General features: G+C 39.6%; 2 protein-coding genes across 4 annotated transcripts in view; both read left to right on the forward strand.

Annotated features, from left to right (window-relative positions):
- Positions 1–3,863, forward strand: part of LOC311304832 (uncharacterized protein) — a 42,497-nt gene extending 38,634 nt beyond the window's left edge. For all 3 annotated transcript variants that reach the window (XM_084432141.1, XM_084432143.1, XM_084432142.1), the window contains 2 exons: positions 2,904–2,950; positions 3,031–3,863. In XM_084432141.1, coding sequence (XP_084288267.1) covers positions 2,904–2,950; positions 3,031–3,572 — 589 coding nt within the window. In that variant the 3' untranslated portion in view covers positions 3,573–3,863. The remainder of the gene's footprint in view (positions 1–2,903; positions 2,951–3,030) is intronic.
- Positions 3,864–8,627: 4,764 nt separating this feature from the next.
- The window catches only part of LOC311304778 (uncharacterized protein), a 41,230-nt gene continuing 35,640 nt past the window's right edge, over positions 8,628–14,217 (forward strand). Inside the window, exons 1-3 of the mRNA XM_084432012.1 lie at positions 8,628–9,152; positions 9,898–9,993; positions 12,433–14,135. Coding sequence (XP_084288138.1) covers positions 9,054–9,152; positions 9,898–9,993; positions 12,433–14,135 — 1,898 coding nt within the window. The 5' untranslated portion in view covers positions 8,628–9,053. The remainder of the gene's footprint in view (positions 9,153–9,897; positions 9,994–12,432; positions 14,136–14,217) is intronic.

Consider the following 14,217-nt stretch of genomic DNA (forward strand, 5'->3'; position numbering starts at 1 on the left):
CCATACTGCCAAAAATTTTCACACCCATCCAGGCACTTTAGAATAGCCCAGGAAAGTGTGGCTGTCAAGTCTGAATCTTCAGCATGAGAACACACCATTGTAGTAGGAACTCAGCATCATTTTCAGAGTATAACAGCCCTCTCTCCGATGTAGCGATCGGCATCTGTCCTCCCCTGGAGCCCCGAATGAAATGCTTGGTCCCTCACGAGGAGGACCAGAATCCCATCCGAAAGCCTCGACGGTACACGGCACGCTGAGCGGCTCAAGCCTTTACGAGAATGGGGAGACGAACAACGTGCCGACGTGGTCATGCACTCATGAGAGAACATGAACCACCCACGAACGCAGTCTCAACACACTGATTAGGCATGTGAAACAGTGATCGTGGCCGTCAACCAGGCATGCAAGACAGTGAACGTGGCCATCGCCTCGATGACACATGGCACGCTGGGCGCTCAAGCCTTCAGGCAAAGTGAACAACGTGCCGACGTGGTCATGCTCTCATAAGAAAGCATAAACCACCCACGAACACAGTCTCAGCATATTTGCGATGCGCTAGAGGAGTGGGAAGCTCGTGAGGGTCTTTCACCTGGCGAGACGTTCCGCACTGTAACTCCCAGATCACCAAATGCTCATTAGCCAAAGTAGTCCTCCCCTTTTTAGAAAAGGAACTAGATTGGGGAATAAGCAAAGGGACTCAACCTCGTAGAGGTACACGAGTTTCGACCGCGCATCTAGAGCGCCAAATGACGCGTGCTGGGTTGCCGTGACAACCCGCGCTGTCAGCCGGCGCTCGATGGCACACGGCACGCTGAGCGGCTTGAGCCTTTAAAAAGGGGAGACAAACAACGTGCCGACGTGGTCATGCACTCCTGAGAGAACATGAACCACCCACGAACGTAGTCTCACACACTGATTAGGCATGTGAAACAATGAACGTGGCCGTCAATGAGGACAGGAAACGATCGCATCCAGAAACACACGAGTGAAACGTCATCCTGAAAAGGACGCGATCTTCACTCGTGTTGCTCTTTCAGGAAGAAAGTACTCTCTCAATTGTGCTGAAGCACACAGGGACCCAACGCGGCAACACAGCGGGGAAACTGCAAGCCCGCTGTGCGCACTCAACCTTTTTCCAGCTGTGAAAACAGCTTTTGAATTAACAACATGTAGACGCAGCCGGCAGACAGGAAATCGCGCGGACGCTAAAATGCTGTCTCACCAACACAGAGAGATCCCCTCCCGAAACAGCAGACTCGTAAAGCGTAAAATAGATACAATCTTAAAGCTCATTCACTCAGAGAGGACACAACCGGTTGGCTCAGAAGCTAAAAGCATTTGTGTATGTGCTTGCTTCCGCCTTTATACCCGCACTCGTAGGCGGGCTGCGGAATGCAAATGTTGCATGCCAATGCTCATTGGCTCGTTTTAATTCACTCGAAGGCAATTGGTCTCCCTAGCATGATCCCAATTCGTCAGGGGAACTCCCCCGACGAGGCGTCGGAGTTCCCTGATGACGAAAGGGAACTGCTGATTTACATTAGAATAATATTTCACAATATTACTGTTTTTGTTGTTGTTGTATTTTTAATGAAATAAATGCAGCCTTGGTGAACAGAAGAGACTTCTTTTAAACATAAAAAATCTTACCGATCCAAAAAGATGTTAGAAGTAGTGTTACTATACTATATAGTGATACTATTATTATGCAATTATTTCACCACATTTATTATATACACCTGTAAAAAATACTGCGGTCCGACCCTCAGTGACCTCATATCTGGCTTAAATTCTGGCCCTTCGGCAGTGAGGAGGAGAGCCGCTCGATCGACCCGAACCCCCCCGTTCACGGGCACGACATGTTAGAAGATTACATTAGGATGTACGTCAGATCCGGCCATAGTTATTGTTATTGCTATTATTTTAATGTTTCTGATGTTGTTGCATTTATTGAAAACTTAATAACTGATTTTGTAATACATTAAGTAAATAAAATGTGTCTGCAAGTTTTGCAAGGGTTGTTTAGGATTTTGAATGTTAAAATAGGGGTCACATGGAGAAAAGGTTGAGAAAAACTGCTTTAAGATATTCTGCCGCTGTTATCTGATATTAATATGATATATTAATCATATCTGGATGGCTATATGATTAATACTATAAATTATAAATTCACAATAACATTAATTAGGCTATAATCTATTAATTAATCTGACAAATGTCTAAAAGTGTAATAATTATCTGTCTGCCAAGCTCTGATAATGTGTGAAATATTATACTAATAGATTATCCAAATAATAGCCTATAAAAACAACAGGCCTTCAGCTTTAGGAGCAGATACACACACACACACTTACACACACTTTACATCAAGCTTCTCTGTAAAGTGTTCATCATGAGTTACTGGACAGACCCAATGATTCCTTTTCCCCATTCAGCCCTAAATCTGGAGACACTGACACACACACACACACACACACACACACACACTGATCCATGCACACACACACACACACTTGCGTTCAAAGGGAGGATGCACACACACACACAATCAATCTGTTCTGTGACTAGGGTTGTGTGTGTGTGTGTGTGTGTGCGCATAATCCTCCCTCTGAACGCAAGAGAGTGGGTGTGTGTGTGTGTGTGTGTGCGCATCATCCTCCCTTTGAACGCAAGAGAGTGTGTGGGTGGGTGGGTGTGTGTGTACGTGTATCATCCTTCCTTTGAACGCAAGAGTGTGTGTGTGTGTGTGTGTGTGTGTGTGTGTGTGTGTGTGTGTGTGTGTGTGTGTGTGTGTGTGTGTGTGTGCGCGTATCATCCTTCCTTTGAACGCAAGAGTGTGTGTGTGTGTTTCTTTCTTGTGTTTCTGTTAGAAATTGAATATGAATCATGTTTATGTTTTATAGTGTGGATCATTGTGGAGAGTTCAGAATTACAGCAGGAATACAGAAATGTAGGTCTACACACACAATCATCTAGTGATTTATTGTTGATTTGTGTCATTTAGTGAAATGTTTCTCTTCTTGTGTTCAGATGCCTGTGATCTCACACTGGATCCAAACACAGCACACACCGAACTCATTCTGTCTGAGGAGAACAGGACAGTGACGCGTGTGTCTGAGCGTCAGCCGTATCCTGATCATCCAGAGAGATTTGAGTTTTATAATGGTATTCCTCAGGTTCTGTGTGGAGAGAGTCTGACTGGACGCTGTTACTGGGAGGCTGAATGGAGCATAGGTGCTGGAATATCAGTGACATATAAAGGAATCAGCAGGAAAGGAGAAAGTAAAGACTGTGAGTTTGGATTCAATGATAAATCCTGGAGTCTGCTCTGCTATGGTAACAGATTCACTGTCCGTCACAATAATAAAGTCACTGTTATTCCTGTCGTCTCTTCATCCTGTAAGAGAGCAGGAGTGTATGTGGACGTGTCGGCCGGCACTCTGTCCTTCTACAGCTTCTCTGACACACACACACTCACACGCTTACACACATTCAACACCACATTCACTGAACCCCTCTATGCTGGATTTAGGCTTTATGATAATTACTCCTCAGTGTCTCTGTGTCAGTAAACAACACACACACTCACACACACACACACACACACACACACACACACACACACACACACACTTGTAAATCCTCTTTCTAACGTCCACATGCACACAGAATCATCAAATCTCACATAATTACAGTTTCATTAATTCATTTTTAATTAATGTTTTTCATTATTGTGGAACTTATGCTGTAAAATAATTGTTGTTGTCGTAAATGTTTTTTATATTTTATTATTATTATTGTGTGTTATGTGCTGCTGTGACGTGTACATTTCCCCTCAGGATTAATAAAGTTGATCAAATCAAGTCTAAAGATGATTGAGTCGTATAGATTGTACAGTAATATTAGTGACGTTTACGAGTTTATTCTCGATGTTTTCTTGTGTTATTTATGATCAGCCGAACACATTCACACAGGCGTCACAGTAATCACAGTGTTGTTCATATTTTACACACACGAGTGTCCATAGATTAAAATAAGAACCAGTAACTCAAATTATTATAATAACATCCAGAAAGTTTTAGTAAAGCAATGTTTTTTACTCCAATTTATATATTTATTTTTTCTTCTCACACATCGTAGATGTGCATTCAAAAGGTCTCTGACTGAAAATACGTCATTTTCTATATAATGTATTTCTATAATAAAATGCATATGTGACACATCTCACAACAAATGTGGAAGTAAAATGGCTAAACAAAAAATAAACTTAGAGTATATTATATTTGAAAGCACAGACTGTTTTTTCAGGTCAGTTCATCTCTCTTTAAATAAATATATTTAGCATTAAATTAACAATATAATTCGTGTTCACAGTAATAAAAAAATATTAATGAAAGATTAAAAGATAAGATTAAAAAATAGCAAGACCACCCAGTAGGCCTAAGTGGCGATATGCGCTGAGAATGTAAATCGCCATTAAACAAAAGAAGAAGAAAGAAGTATTATGGCGCTTCTTCTTGACTAAGAACATTTAAGTAGAATGATGACTAAAAGGAAGTTTGAACTTTTTCAACCAGTAAACCTGTCTAAAGTGTTGTGGGACAAACGATTAAATTATTTTTTAGGAAAGATAGAAAATTAGGTAGAGGAGGAGGAGTCCTTCTGTATGTTCGTAATCATTTTAAATGTGTAGAGGTTCATCTTAATTCCACGCAAGACTTAGAAAGTATTATTGTTTCTGTTGTCTTATCTCCTCAAATGTCTTTTACTGTGGTTGGAATATACCGACCCCCTAATTCTACAAAGACATTTTATGACAAATTGAAATCTGTACTAAAGGAAATTGGTTCGAAAACTGAATTGATTGTTTTAGGTGATTTTAATATAAACTGGGCTGAAAAAGCTAAGAGATATCAACTCAAAAGTACATCAGATCAATATAATCTTACACAAATGATCCTTGGCCCAACTAGGGTTATTCAATCAACACAAACTCAGATTTAATTTTTAGCAATAAACCTGAAAGAATTACACAATCATTTAATTTGGTAACAGGTATGTCAGACCACAACTTGACCTTAATTGTAAGAAAGTTGACAAAAAATATATTTTTATATAAACAAGAAGGCAAAAGTTTTTGTAATATTATACCAAAATCCCTAGTTGGTCAATTCGAGGAGAAATTAAAGTACCTGGACTGGAATGATGTTATGCAGTCTGATGATATAGAAAAAGCATTTATTTATACAGTATGATGGATAAAGTTAATATGACTAAAAATGAATTTAGTAAAGATTTCTCTTACTCGAGTAAAGTGCATCTGCCATGGTTAAATGAACAGCTCTGGAAGCTAATGAAGCAGAGAGACTCTGCATTAAAGGCTGCTCTTAAATCTAAATTACCACAGGATAAGAGAAAATTCCAGAATTTGCGAAATAAAGTAGTAAAAGAATTAAGGCAGGCCAAAGCTAATTACTTTATTAAATTAACTGATGATTCTAAAGGAAATAGTAAATTAATTTGGGAAAATATTGATAAAATTATAAAGAAGGAGAATAAATCAGTTCATAATTGGATTATACAGGACCAGTATGAGAGATGAATTATGACTACTTCAGAAACCCCAGCACAATAGGAACTACCAGACAGTGACATTAGTGTACGCTGAAATAAAGTCTTTCACTTCAGAAAAACTGACTTTCTTGTCCTGTCAGCCGTTATCCTGTGCTCGGAGCGCACACTCAAAACACGCGTAAATGCGGAGGCGCCCGCGCTGTGTATCGCCTCACTGATCAAGGGCAAAAGAAACTACGAGCATGCAATGCTGTCAACCCCCCTCCTTCCTGCAACCAATCAACGCGCCCCTCATTTGCATTATTATAATGACCGTCCACGACAGCCAAAACATCGCATCAGATCTCGCGAGACAATAATGCCTTTAGAAATAAGGGTCTGAGGAGCTCTGTGTTTATTTTTTTTCCACTTTTTTTTTATAGAAGTGCCTGAAAGACTATAATAGAGCGTTGGGTATCCAAGGTAACACGAGGTCATGACTCCTTTAAAGTGAATTTCGTTTTGTATTAATTGCATCTTAATTTTAATCAATGTTTTACCAACCAATTGCCTGAATTTAATAAATAAGTAAATATAGCATGCAAAATAATCCAATAAGTAAATGCAAAATAATCATGACATGGAGGCACCAGCGCGTGAACTGAAGCTCGTCTCCATACTGTAAATGAACCGAAACTCAGATAAGCTACTTGTCTCACAGACCTGTGAAATATATAGAAAGCTTGAATATGTGTACTTTTAAACAAAATATATTTTTTTTCTCTCAAAATCTCTTTTTTTTCTCCTACTCCCTTGATAGAGTGAGTCGTATGTCTTAAAAACTAAGCTTATGAAAAAACATTTGAAAATCCCCCAAACTATATCCATACACTCCCCTCTGGCTTTGAATCCAGACATTCCCATTCAGATTAGGAGCATTGGATTGCTGGATTGGAGTTTTAAAGGCTTGTCTGACTTCTCAGGAATGTTTACCTCTGAAACTTTGAGATCATTTGAACAAATTAGAGAAGAGTTCGATATTCCCTCCGAAGACTTTTTCAAATATCTTCAAATTCGGCATTTTATAGAGTCTCTGTTAAAACAAAATAGATTCCGATTTAAATTATCGGAATTGGAAGAAACCATACTATCAGTTAAATCGTTCAAAGGACTTATTTCAAAATTTTATGCCTTACTAACTCATTCTGATTCTTCAGTGTATGATTCTTTGAAACCACTATGGGAACGGGACCTAGGAGTTCTGTTTAATTCTGAAAATTGGACCCAGATCTGCGATGGTATCTTTCCAAAATGTACCTCAATTTCCATACACGAACAAAATTTTAAATTTTTCCACAGAATTTATTTTACACCTGTTCGACTGCATAAAATGTTCCCAGGTTGTTCCGACCTCTGTTTTAAATGCAAAACTTGTAAGGGCACATTCTTTCATGTATTTTGGTCTTGTGTTCACATCCAACCATTTTGGAGAGGGGTCCACTCTGCAATCCAAGAGATAATAGGTAAACGTTTTATTTTATCCCCCTCACTTTTTTTTGTTGAATGACATTCCTAAAGACCTTTTTGACTCGGACCTCAAATCTCTGTTTACTACCCTTATATTTCTGGCTAAGAAATGTATATTACTAAAATGGTCTACATCTCAGATCCCAACTATTTCCATGTGGATTTCTCAGCTGTCAGCCTTTCTTCCTTTGGAGAAATTAACTTATGACCTCAACCACAAACAGGACAAATTCAGGAAACTTTGGGATCCTCTCCAATCCTTCCTACACAAAATTTGAATTTTTTTTTTTTTTAGAGAGTTTTGGCTTCTTCTGTTTTGATTTATTATGTTTTTTGTTAACAGATACACTTGTACATTTTATTAACTTGCAGCGCTTGGGGTTTGTTTGTTTGTATGTTTGTTTGATTGTTTCTGTCTCGGTTGTTTGTATTATTTGAAAATCCCTAATAAAAAAAAAAAAAAAAAAAAAAAAAAAAAAAAAAAAAACTAAGCTTATGTCTTCTATATCATTTTGTCCTACGCTATCAAGACGCGATTCGCACCGGTGTTGGAGAGCAGGAAAGCTTTATTGGCTGTTGCCGAAATTTAAAGCTTGGTGGATAGGGAGAGCGGAGCGGAGAGAAGCGGCGCGGGCGCTCTGCTCATCGCGGAGTGTCGCACTCTACCCCATGATGCAGAGCCGGCTGAGAATAAAAACAGAGAAGTTGCCGCACACAGCAGCGCCAATAAGAAGGACTTTTTTCTTTTGAAATTGATACTATTTTTTATAATAAAGAGCACAAAAGAAATACCTGTTATGTCCTCCATATAGTATAACTTTATGTCTACATATACAGATATTGTCTACAGATATTGGGTTCTGCCCAAAGTCAAGCAACATAAAAGTAATGTAAAAGTAACAAGTAACGTAAAAAGTTACTTTCCAAAGGGGGTAACTAAGTAAAGTAACGGATTACTTTTTTTAAAAGTAACGAGTAACGAGCAAACACTACTTTTTAAAAGTAACTTCCCCAACACTGGTCAGTATTGACATTAGGAACCTTCTGCAAGCTTTGGAATTTGAAAACGTCTGTTTTTAAATGTTAAAAGTAATTTTAAATCATACAAATTATAGTCTACGTTTACCGCAGTTGGTGGAATTGGCAGACGTTCCCTTAAGCATTGTGCGCTGTGGAAACGCGTCAAAGCATTTTCAGGTATAATTATGCAGCATTAATGCACGAATGATTTTGAATGAATATTTTCATCATGTCGATATACAATGGTCACATAATATTAAATCTAATCTTGCTATTGATATCTTTGTTAGACCCGACCCTATAGAACAAATGTCTGGCTAATATCGAACCTAAAACGAATTTTCCGCGCTCAACCAGCGGGAGTGCATTTCACGAATTAGTAACCGCTGGTGTTCAGCGGGGAGGGAGGAAAGTCTGCGTGAACCCGCTTAGATGCACTTTATGCAGTGAAGACTGTAAAGTGTTTGATAACTTTATAAAATGTCTGTTTATTTCCTCCTACCTGTCAGTGCCCCTTAGATGTCATGTGCCCCTGAGCAAGTGACCAGTTGCCCTAATGGTTAATCCGGCCCTCACCTGCCATGTCTATCGGCTCGCTTTCGGGTTATAAACGGGTTATATCGCTTTTCGGGTCCGGGAGATAGGGCTAAAAAACGGGAGAAACCCGGGAAAAACGGGAGTGTTGACAGGTATCCGCGGCACACACACACAAGTCCAGCTACAATAATCATATTAATTTGAAACGGCAACCCAGAATATTTGCCACAAGCATTGATTAAAACAATGATGACAATAATCACATAAAAAAATAAAAAAAAAGACTTAAATTCTGGACCTTTGGCAGTGAGGGGGGTTCGTTCGAACCACCCGAACCCCCCCTGCCTACGGGCTTCATATAGTTATGTATTTGTTCTCTGTGTTTCCATATGCAGGTCTGAAGTCAGTTTCTCATTATGGAGAACAGAGAGAAATCTTCATCACCAGAGCCCAGCTGTGTGTCTATGAAGAGTAACAGATCCATAAATCCTCCTCCTAATTTCAGTGATGAAACGGTGACCTCTGACCCCAGGTGAGATATCATCCAGTATTAGAGACATCAGAGTGACTCATAATAAATTAAACGGCTGGTAGAACTAAAGTTAGCATAATGTAATGTAAATTAACAAATGTGGAATGAAGATTGGAGTTCATAGAGACCAAATATGCTTCACATGTGATTCTGGTTAACCATAGTATGCAAGTCTGAAACATTAATTAAAGAGTTTAAAAGAGAGAATGAATACATTGGCCAAACCCAAGGGGCAACATTCTAATCTGAAAAATGAAGCCTACCCGGAAGTGCGAAAAACTGCAATACATCGAAAATCCCAAAAGGGAGCAAATGTCCATAGACCCCATGTTAAAATGTCCGTTTTCATAGCATAAATTCATGTTTTTACAGGTTGGTCCCATGGACTTTTATTGTATTTTTCGATAGCTTCCGAGTGCCTGACAACTGTGAGGGGGGTGAATTTTTTTCGAACTCGTTAGTTTAGATCGTATTTAGATATAAAATGTATACCAAATAAGGGCGTGGTTAACTTTGATTGACAGCTTGATTGACAGCTGATAACAAGCATAGGCTGCGCCAAGGAGAATGTCAACATAAGAAGCGCAATTTTTTAATATACAGTTGAAATATAATACTACTGTTTCTGTATCATGAAATGTAGTTTTAAGAGTTTTTCAGGCAAGAATGTAGTTGTTTAAGCTCAAATCTGTGGTTTATTTATAAAGATTTATGAAATTTTTATCCAGGTTGTGAGATCCAGCGATGACCGGGCGCTCGGCGTTCGGCGTTCGGCGTTCATGTACCCCGCCTGGAACAGCCTTTCCTCGGCTAGTCGTTCTGAGGTTTGCTGCTGACTCTGGCGTCTCTGTAGTGGTTAAACATGAGATATAACTCGTCTTGTGTATATCTAACGGGCGATTTTTGGGCTCTTCAATCTATAATTTGTTCCCTGGGCAATCGTTTTGGCTGAGGGGAAGTTTCATAACTTTATAAGCTATTTAACTTTACCGTTGTATGGTTAGACTAGAGCGCTGACTTTGTATGTTTGACTGAATTGTTTGCTTTATTTGTATAGCTTCTTGTACCTTTTACTTAAACTTTTAGAATGGCTAATATTGATAAAACTGAAATTTAACAAAAAGAGACTGGGTTGAGTTTTGTCATTTTAAATTTGAATACAACGAAGATGATCTGTAATGTTGTTTACTGCATCATCTGTTGTTTAGTACAAACGCACATATTGCCTGGACCATATTAAAATGTTTAATATTTTTATATTATATTTAAACGAAAAGAGGCAGGGTTGTGTTTATTTCGTTTTGTTATAAATAGGCTAACGTTATGCAGTGAATATAATCAATACGCGTTGCCTGAACCACATTTGTTTGGCTATAATGTTTAAGATTTCTTTAAATGAAAACAAAAAGAGGCAGTATGGTGTTTTATAACATATTTCGTTTTATTGTTGCCTAAAATATACATACAGAGATAACCGGAGTAGCAGAGCGAGCTGAGTGATGCAGAATAACCAGACTCGCGTCCTTTACCCATATATGGATTGGCCAGAAGGTGGGCGGGGTTTGGATTTCCCAAGATTTTTCAAGATGGCGCCGCCCATACCCCCCATAAACGGCCTCAAAACCGTTCTTCAGAAAGTCTATGGGTGACGTCACAGACGCTTTGTCCATATTTTTTACAGTCTATGGCCAAACCCCATAAAAGGAAAATCATGAGATGGGAAAATTAGATGCATGTTTATACATTTCTCAAAAGATTACATATAGAATAGGTTTATTTGTCCTTCTCAACAACAATGAAGTGAGAGTCACAACTCTCTGTAAACTCCTTCTGGTGGTAAACCTCATCAGTCTTCATGAGTCCTGTAACCAGAGGCCTGGTTCTGCCAGTGTGTGTGAGCTTCATCTGGGATAATAGTTGCAGTTTTCAGGGGATGGACCACAGAACTTTGGGAGAATGAGTTTGCTGGATTATTTGTTAAATATAATGAATAATGTGTATTTCTGATTGGTCCAGACGCTACCAACGTAAAATAAGAAGAGATCTGTCTATTAGTCTGCAGTCCAGCTTGAAGTCGCGTGTTCAGTGAATGTATCCATTAAAAAAAACTCCCACCTGGTCAAAATCTTCTTTCGCGTCAGTGAAATTGCTGCTACTGGTGAGTTTACATCAGCCATCGCCCACACTGCCTCATTATATATGTTCAGCAGTAATGGAGACACTTCAGCACTCAATAACTTCTGTGGTAAAGCCATCTGGCCCCGGAGACTCAGAGGAGGCAGGGACCCGATTACCTCCACAGTTTCATTCATCCTAATAGAGGAATACACTCCCTGCTTCTGCTCTTCTGTCAACTTAGGGCAATCTGATGAGTTCAAGAAACCTTTATATCTCCAACCCCTGCTTCACAGGAAGATGTGGATACATCCAAATAAAACTGTCTAAAAACTTCATTAATATCCTCTGGCTTAGTAACAGTTATTCCTCCAGTGACTGAATAGCAGGAATTAGCGCAGACGTTTCTCTGTGTTTAATATAGTTCGCCAGAAGCTTGCCCGATTTATCAGCAGATTCACAATATTTCTGCCCTGAACAATCTAAACTCAACCTTCTTAGATAGTATATCATTATACCTATATTTCAATCTTGTTATATATCTCAAGCCTTCATGTGTGGTCTTTTACATCTTCTCTGATTCCCTCTTTCTGATTTCTCTTTCCAGATTAGCCAGATCTTTAATATATGATATTGCACTGAATGCACTGAGAGATGAGTTCGGTTTTTATATCTGATTTCACCTCAAATCTGTGGACAAACATTCAGTGATGGAAAATGAACTTTGATCTCGATGTCCAGATATAAGAAACTTATTGTCTAACAGAATCTCTGGTGTCAGATTGAGGATGAAGGTTTAGATGTGAAGTTAGTGAGTTTGTTCCTGGTCTCTGTCACCTTCAGCTGTGATGGAAAACTAACTTTTGAACTGAAACTGAAATGTAAGACATCAATTATTCAGATTGACATCTGTATTGATTTACTATATTTTCATATTATTTATAGATTTAAATCATTTATTTTAATTATAAAATATTTTATAATTTGTGTTGAGTAGTGGATAGAGATGATCAGACTGGAGATTCTCCTCAACCAGTGAATGATGAACTACAGAGAGTCAAAGACCGACACAAAACCAGCATGAAGAACAAGTATGAGAGATTATTTGAGGGACTGAAACTCAGAGAGAATGAAACCCTCCTGAACAGGTTTTACAGATGGAGAAAACAGCCAGAACACAACACTCACAAGACACTCCAATCTACTGCAATGACATCTTTAAAGCCTCTCCTGAACCAGGACATGAGGAGAAAGAGCAGATCAAGACTGTTCTCACTAAAGGCATCGCTGGAATCGGCAAAACCGTCTCTGTGCAGAAGTTCATTCTGGACTGGGCCGAGGGAAAAGACAATCAGGATGTAGATTTCATGTTTGTGCTTCCATTTCGAGAGCTGAACTTGATCCGAGATCATCAGTACAGTCTTCACAGACTTCTGCTGGACTTTCATCCTGAACTTCAAGATCTGGACTCAAAGATTTATGAGAAGTGTAAAGTTGTGTTCATCTTTGATGGTCTGGATGAAAGCAGAATCACACTGATGTTTTCAGACGCTCAGGACGTTTCTGATGTGACTGAGACTTCATCAGTGGGTGTGTTGATGTCAAAGCTCATTAAAGGAGATCTGCTTCCCTCGGCTCTCATCTGGATCACCTCCAGACCAGCAGCAGCCAATCAGATCCCCTCCAAATACATCCACCGTCTGACAGAGATTCAGGGATTCAATGAGCCTCAGAAGGAGGAATATTTCAGGAAGAGAATCAGTGACGAGCATCAAGCCAGCAGAATCATCTCACACATCAGAAGAGCAAGAAGCCTCCACATCATGTGCCACATACCCGTCTTCTGCTGGATCTCCTCCACTGTGCTTCAGAAGCTCCTGGAAGAAGATCTGAGTGCAGAAATCCCTCAAACTCTGACTGAAATGTACATCCACTTCCTGCTGATTCAGATCAACATGAGGAATCAGAAGTATGAAGAGAGAGATCCAGAAAAACTCCTGCAGTCCAACAGAGAAGTGATTGTGAAACTTGCTGAAGTGGCTTTCCATCAGCTGATGAAGGGCAATGTGATGTTCTATGAGGAGGACCTGAGAGAGAGCGGCATAGACGTCACTGACGCCTCAGTGTATTCTGGGATTTGCACTGAGATCTTTAAGGAGGAATCTGTGATTCATCAGAGGAAAGTCTACAGCTTCATTCATCTGAGCGTCCAGGAGTTTCTCGCTGCTTTCTATCTGTTTTACTCACATGTGGTCAAGGACAAGAAATCACTGCATAAATTCAGACTTTTCAGATCTGATGAAGTCTCTCTGTATGATCTACTAACATCAGCAGTAGATAAAGCCCTCTGGGGTGAGAATGGACGGCTGGATCTGTTCCTGCGGTTCCTGCTGGGCGTCTCACTGGAGTCCAATCAGAGACTCTTACAGGATCTACTGACACACACAGAGAAAAGCTCAGAGACCATCAGGAGAACCACACAGTACATTCAACAGAATATCAAAGAGGAGCGGAGTAACATTGATGTTGATAATGACCTGTATGTAGATGAAATTGATATGCTATACAAAGAAAATAAAAATCTAGCTGATCCCTCAGCTGATCAGTCCATCAATCTGTTCCTCTGTCTGCTGGAAGTGAAAGATCAGACTCTGTCCAGAGAGATTCAGGAGTTTGTGAAATCAGACAAACACTCAGAGGAGTTTCTCTCTCCGTCTCACTGCTCTACAATCTCCTACATGCTTCAGATCTCAGAGGAGCCGCTGGATGAGCTGAACCTCAAGAAATACAACACATCAGAAGAGGGTATAAGAAGACTGGTACCAGCTGTGGTCAACTGCAGAACAGCTCTGTGAGTGTTTAATCATTAATAGCTAAAGAATTCTTTTTAATAATGCACCTTACATCTTTAAAGGGGTCATGACTAGGGTTGC

Source organism: Rutilus rutilus (assembly GCF_951802725.1).
Source record: "Rutilus rutilus genome assembly, chromosome: 15".
In the NCBI taxonomy this organism is placed as follows: domain Eukaryota; kingdom Metazoa; phylum Chordata; class Actinopteri; order Cypriniformes; family Leuciscidae; genus Rutilus; species Rutilus rutilus.